This window comes from Mixophyes fleayi, chromosome 10, assembly GCF_038048845.1.
Source record: "Mixophyes fleayi isolate aMixFle1 chromosome 10, aMixFle1.hap1, whole genome shotgun sequence".
NCBI classification, from domain to species: Eukaryota; Metazoa; Chordata; class Amphibia; order Anura; family Limnodynastidae; genus Mixophyes; species Mixophyes fleayi.
In genome coordinates this window covers 47,079,651-47,086,622 of record NC_134411.1, presented here as the reverse complement: position 1 = coordinate 47,086,622, position 6,972 = coordinate 47,079,651, and the positions used below count along the sequence as shown (strand labels likewise).

The 6,972-nt window shown below is 39.8% G+C and overlaps 1 protein-coding gene across 4 annotated transcripts in view; it reads left to right on the top strand.

Annotated features, from left to right (window-relative positions):
- The first annotated feature begins 4,476 nt into the window (after positions 1–4,476).
- The window catches only part of RELA (RELA proto-oncogene, NF-kB subunit), a 38,780-nt gene continuing 36,284 nt past the window's right edge, over positions 4,477–6,972 (top strand). For 3 of the 4 annotated variants that reach the window (XM_075188696.1, XM_075188694.1, XM_075188693.1), the window contains exon 1: positions 4,478–4,659. In XM_075188696.1, the coding sequence (XP_075044797.1) occupies positions 4,653–4,659 (7 nt within the window). In that variant the 5' untranslated portion in view covers positions 4,478–4,652. Of the gene's footprint in view, positions 4,660–6,972 lie in introns of all 4 variants that reach the window. The other variant, XM_075188695.1, reaches the window with a different exon arrangement.

The window sequence follows — 6,972 nt, the reverse complement described above, 5'->3', positions numbered from 1 at the left end:
GAGAAAACGATGGAGGACTATATATATATATATATATATATATATATATATATATATATATATATATATATAAGATAGCAATCCAAAACTTTTGTGAGTTTTGGAAAAAAAAAATCCCGGAAATAAAGTTTTGCCTCATTTTGAGATCCGAGTTTGGTGGGAGAAACCGAGTCACGACTCTGTTTCCCTCGGATCCCCAATGTCGGATTTCACATAATCCAAACAGCTCATCTCTACTTTATAAGTTACAAATACCTCGGCGCTGTCATCTCTACTTTAACTAATAGCGAAACATACATTTAGAGCCACACAACGCACCAAAGACATCAGATTATTTGTACCAACATATATATATATAATATTGAACATCAAAACAGAAAACAAAGGGAAGATGGGAAAGGAAATGTTATTTATTAAAAGTCCCATTAATACATGTTAGATACCTATACCAGGTTGGGTACGATTTTTCAACATTGAATCTGTCGACACCAAAATGGTGATGGGTAACTGTCAACAGATTCATTCTGTTGACATGCTTAAAATGTAGACACTGTGATTGTCGATAGTAGTAATGTCGACAGTCACAATGCCGACGTTAAACGAGTAATGCCGACTGGCCCGGTGGCACAAAACAGTTATAACAAATATATAAAATACTAATAAAGCTTAAAACTACCCCAATACAGCCGCCGAATCCGCCAGCACACAAATTGTTTAAAAAAAAAAAAAAAAAAAAAAAAAAGACTGTGTCCCCCCCTCCCCGATAAGATTAAGCCAAATGATGCCAGCCTAGTGCTGGCAAAACTGGGGGGACAACAACAATTGCGGCCCACCCCCTAGGGGTACTAAGCTGACAGCACTAGGGCTCTTCCTACACCCCTGGGCGGTGGGTGTGGGGTAATAAAATAGGTTTTAATAATAAATACATTATTTTGTGTTGGTGCACTACAGATCCAAGCAAGCCCTGGCTGCCATTAACAGTTTGAGTATGCTGGTGCTTGTAGTATTACAAGCACCAACATACCCAGGACTGCCAGGGCATGCTAGCACTTGGGGAACCACAAGTGCCAGCATGCCTGACACCCAGGGCCCGCTTTGACCTGTAGTGCATCAACACAAAATGTAAATAAACAGCCCACCTCGTTTTACCAAAAACAGTAATATCCCAAACCACCAGGTTCTTCACCTGTAACAATTACAATCTTGTAAGCTTTATAAAAATACCTAATAAAAGTAATCCCAATGGTCCGTTGTTGTCCATAAAAAAAAAATCACCTAATTAATTAATTCCAGGTTGGCAAAATATAATCCTCTGTTCTTCCAGTTTGAATAACTCAATCTACCGGAACATGCTTGGCAACATAAAGAACTCGCACAATGAACACTAGATCCGAACTGCAGGAACTCCCGTTGCATAATGAAAAATTGACAGACGCTAGGTCTATTTATAACCTGTGACTTTTTCGCACAGTCAGGGCTGGGTTATGGAAATGTCCCAAGAAGAATGAGGGCCACATGCTGGTATAATGATGAAGTACAGATTGGTATAGTGTGCAGTTACAGTCTAGTATTTTGATGTGGCATTTGTGTGGTAAAATGACTGGGCTAGATTGGTGTAATGAGTGGATACATGCTGATCTTATGATGGGGCACAGGCTAATATAATGTGATGGAGCACAGGTTGGTACAATATTAGGCATGGACTTATATGTTGCATTGTTGCTGGTATAATGTGGTTGTTAAAGGATGTGCTAATAGCACTGAGGGGCGTATGGCCATTTAATGGAATCGAGTTTCCCGTTGATCAGAATCTCATCAGGATTCCATACAAGATACAGATGGAGGTAACATGATACTTCTGACGATACATCATTAGAGCTTGAGCACAAGTTCATATGTTCTATTTGAAAATATACACCAAAATATATAGAGATCACTCTCATACGAATTTATGGCTATTTGTACAGATATGTTTCACCTTACCTAGATCATTGACATTTGTGCAGAGCCGTAACCAGGCAGGTGCGGGAGGTGCCGTCGGCCAGGGCGCAGTCCCAAGCGGGGCAGTGGCCGTCCGCACCTGCCTCTGTGAGGAGACTTGGAAAAAAAAAAGAAAAATAACAGACCTCAGAAACAGACTGCCGGCCGCCCGACGCATCCAAAATGACGGCCGGCACCCGGCTCCACCCCCTTCTGAACTCTGCTCTCTGCCCCTCAGCGTCTGATGTCATGACGTTGCTAGGCAGCAGAGGAGCAGAGAAGCAGAGATGAGCCAGGCAGCGACAGCTGGACAGGATGAAAGACAAAGAAAGTTAAGCTTCAAAAGAGGGGAAGGGGGATGTGAGCTGCTATTATGGAGGGAGTGAGGGCATGTGAGCTGCTATTATGGAGGGAGGGGGGGCATGTGAGCTGCTATTATGGAGGGAGGGGGGGCATGTGAGCTGCTATTATGGAGGGAGGGGGGGCATGTGAGCTGCTATTATGGAGGGAGGGGCATGTGAGCTGCTATTATGGAGGGAGGGGGGGGCATGTGAGCTGCTATTATGGAGAGAGGGGAGGGGGATGGGATGATGATGATGATGTATTGCAGTCACAAGAATGCTCTCTGTATTGTATGGCGGTCATAGGAATGCTCTCTGTATAGTATGGCGGCCATAGGAATGCTCTCTGTATGGTATGGCGGTCATAGGAATGCTCTCTGTATAGTATGGCGGTCATAGGAATGCTCTCTGTATGGTATGGCGGTCATAGGAATGCTCTCTGTATAGTATGGCGGCCATAGGAATGCTCTCTGTATAGTATGGCGGTCATAGGAATGCTCTCTGTATAGTATGGCGGTCATAGGAATGCTCTCTGTATGGTATGGCGGTCATAGGAATGCTCTCTGTATGGTATGGCGGTCATAGGAATGCTCTCTGTATAGTATGGCGGTCATAGGAATGCTCTCTGTATAGTATGGCGGTCACAGGAATACTCTCTGTATGGTATGGAGGACACTAGGAGGCTCACTATATTGTATGTGCATGTGTGTATATATATATATATATTTATTCATTTAGTGTGATGGTGATAAGGGGGCACAATGTAATAAAGATGGCTCCATGGTATGGTGTGATTAAAGGAGAAACTGTGATGGAGGGCACAGTGTGATGAAGGGGCAGTGTGATACAGATGGTGCCATTACAATTATGTTTCAATTTGTTTCAGTGAGTTTTATTTCAATAACCAATTAATTTTTTTTTATACAGCGAGCATGTGATAGCTGCATTTAAAGTACTTTGATTCTATGGAGGCTTATTACATAAAGATCCTTACAAGACCGTGAAGAATGTGGAAGGAGGGGGTATCAGTGTGGTCTAGAACTTGTAAAGCACTAGCCACACCCCCACAGTAGGTTGACCACACCCACTCGATGATTGTCACTCCCACTTAGATGGGGGGCGCCGATGCCCTGTCTCGCCCAGGGCTCTAAAATGTCTAGTTACGGCACTGCATTTGTGGCACTAGCTAGCACCTTTTCCCACTGTGGAATTACTCTGAATGATCTTTTTATTGCCATATTTTTCTGTTACAATTTGGACAGCTGTCATTTCTATCAATTTCAGTAGCGTTTATAGTTGGTTTGCACATGTGTATATTTTCTACATGTTGCATCACAGTGCACTGTGATTTGTTTTATGGGGGTAGTTCCATTTAATGCATATGTTTATCCTTATTATTTCAAGCTGGTTAGTTGTTTTATCTTACATATTTGTTATTAATAAATTATATTTATACATGATGATCCATGACCTCAGGTTTTGTTTAACCATACATCATTTTTTATTTCAAGCCAGTTAGGTTTTTAGCGCTGCAATCTTGTTTTTTGTTTATTGGATTTGACACAGGTGGGTTGCAGCCACCTTGGTTATTGCTGCAGCTTGACCTTTTGTTTAATTTTTGTTTGTTAATTATTTTTATTTAGGTGCCAAATCAGGGGTTGTTGTGTTTTATTGTTGGAATTTTTTGTCATTTTCTGCAAATGACATAACCTGTCATATTAAACACAACGTGAAAATAAATCCAAGTATTAATCTCCTCCTGAGTTTTCAGATAATGCTTCAATCAATCAATAATCCAAATACATTAGTAAATAATTTCTTTTTCAAAACATTTCTGACTCTAATTCTTGTACTCTTATTAGTCCTGTTTTAAAATGGCTCCCAAGCCAACATTGTGGCATGCAAGGAACATTTTTTTTAACCAGAACTAAACAATTCTCTTTACGCTTTGGGTGACATCTGTTAATTTTCACGCTTTCCCTGAAGGGTTCGCCGCAGTTTACACATCTTTTTAAAACGCATCAGCGAGGGAACGTTACATACGTACCGCTGATTGGATGTTAACAGAAAAGTGGGCAGAAAGTTTAGTGAGACGCGCAAGCGCAGTAATCAGGGCGTTCTACAGTTTACGTCATTTGGGTATTTCCGCAGCGCTACAAGGGATTGTCTATCAATGTATGTAAGGGGGCGTGGGTTCTAGGAAGGAAGAAAGATTGGAGTTGGGGAAAATAAGTAACGCCGAAAAAGCAAAGTGAAATTATCGGTGTTAGAGATTTTAATTGGTGTACGAGCGGCAACGATTCTGAGTTTGTGGTGTTATCTGGCATAAATATGGACGGTAAGAGTGACTAAGGAAGTAGCATTACATACAATCTATTTTCTGGCCTAAGTTTGTTCCCTATGGTTAGTTAAGTTAAATGCACGGTGTTTCTGGGTTTATAGCAGTGTGTTCATTTTGTCCAACAGTTATTTATTCGCTTACTGGTAACATTCAGTTATATAAGTACTTTGACTCTGTAAGCAAAGTTTTAATCTATATGTAATCTTGTGTATTGGGTTTATATTTAATTGTGTTCTTTATGTATAAGTGTGTATATCGCCGTAGTTGCATAAAAATACAGTTTACTGTTAGAACACATTAATGTCATGATCGCAAAATAGCTATATAGTTTAATGGACAGAGCTCTTAGATTTTGAGAATGATTCTTCAAGGTTTGGGGGATGGGGACCTCTCTGTTTGGTTTGGATTTTAGTAGGTGGTGGGAATAGCTTTTGAATAATAACGTTTTAAAGGGAACCAGGACCAAACGTTCACCCTGAATATTTTTATTATTTGCTGTTTTCCCACATGTCTTAGGGGCACATTTATCATTAATCGGCAAAAGTGAGAAATAGTTATCAATCCTTATCGCAAGGATAAGGATTGAACTATTTCTCAAATTTATTAAAAAGGGGTCACAGAAACAGCAGTTCCGATAAACTGCTGTTTCTGTGATAGAAAAAATCACACTTACCCCTCTCTTCGGATGCGCTGTCTCGGGATCTCCTCTTCGTTCCTCTTCATTCAATTGCGCATGTGCAGTGCACATGCGCACAAAGTCCCTGCTCTGTATCGTTGCAGAGAGAGCGCGCTGAGTGACAGGGAGGGATCATGTGATCCCTCCACACATTTTTTCGGGACTTGTTAAATGGCGGCCCCGAGCAGTCACCATTCTGTTGTATGGTGACTGCTCGCAAAAACGAAGTGCAGAGAAAATGACTCCTTTTTAAGATTCAACAGTGCGATGCGCCTTTCATAAATGTCAATTTGACACTTCGTTTACCTATTTACACGGTAAGTGCACGATAGTGCAATACCGTGAATTGTTAAATATGCCCCTTAATACGAATTATCTAACTAATGTTAAAATCAAGCTCTGTATTTTTAATGTATGTTAGGAAATCCTAGTAAGAGTTTTTCCTAAAAAAAAAAAAAAAACTGGGAATTTAAAAAATAAAATAAAGGAAGTGTACATATGCACACTTTCTGACAAGTATTCATTTTAGTTGTGTCAATTTCCTTGTGAAATTGTTCAGAAATGTTAAAATATAGAATCCTATGGCAATGCTTATTGAGCACCTGTAAAAACATTGTTATGCTTTGAGACATATTCATTGCCACATCTCAAAGCTCACCTGAAGTGTGACCAAATTCAACAAACGTTGTTTTTCAATGCTGTCAGTTGCTTTCATTGCACCTTTTCTATTTTTTTTTTATACATGCGTTTACATGTAATACATAAGGCATCTTAGGCTAGGTACACACTGTAGAATTTCCCCACCGTAGTGTTATCTGTAATGACTTTATGGACGACTGAAGGAAAAAAAAAAAAGTCCCAATCGCCATGCGTACACACTATACATGTTTTAAAAGATCGACTATCATTCATCGTTTGTGTATATGCTAATGCAATATCGGCCTGAACGGTTGTTTATCCAGCGATTGGCCTGATATTTGGTTGAAAACACTGCAGTGTGTACACAGCCTTAATGTGTGATAATGCATTTATGTACTGTATGCAATAAGTATATTACGTCATGAAAGAGTTCTGTGACCAAATAAAAGCATGAGGCTCTAGAGCAGGTGCATTATTCCCTAGAATATACATTTTTTTTTTCTTATAAGCTCTGTTATCATTTGTGTATTATGTGCGTATGGTTTTTGTAACGTGGGCACATGTTTGTCTATTGTAGAGACTGTTTATGTTTTGTACACAGGATGTGTATGAAAATTAAGTCCTGATCATATGGAAATATATAATTTCCCTTTTAAGTGAGACTTATGAGATTTGACCTGCGATTGCCACACTATTAATGCCAACTAGAGAAAAAATAAGCCCGTGCTCAGTATATCCCACATGATATATGGGACCAGCAGCTTGGTAATAAGCCTGCGCTTTGTATATCCCATATTGTATATGGTACCAGCTACATGGCAATATAAATCCCCATATATGTATACAAAACAAAAAGACAGTTTTTAGCGCTTATCCTTTACACTGCATATCAGTGTGTCTAGCAAAATGAAAACATGAGGTATTGGTTCATATTTTGATCAAAACATTTAAGCCTGCATCCCAGCGTCAAGGGCACCTCATTATATGCAGGTCCT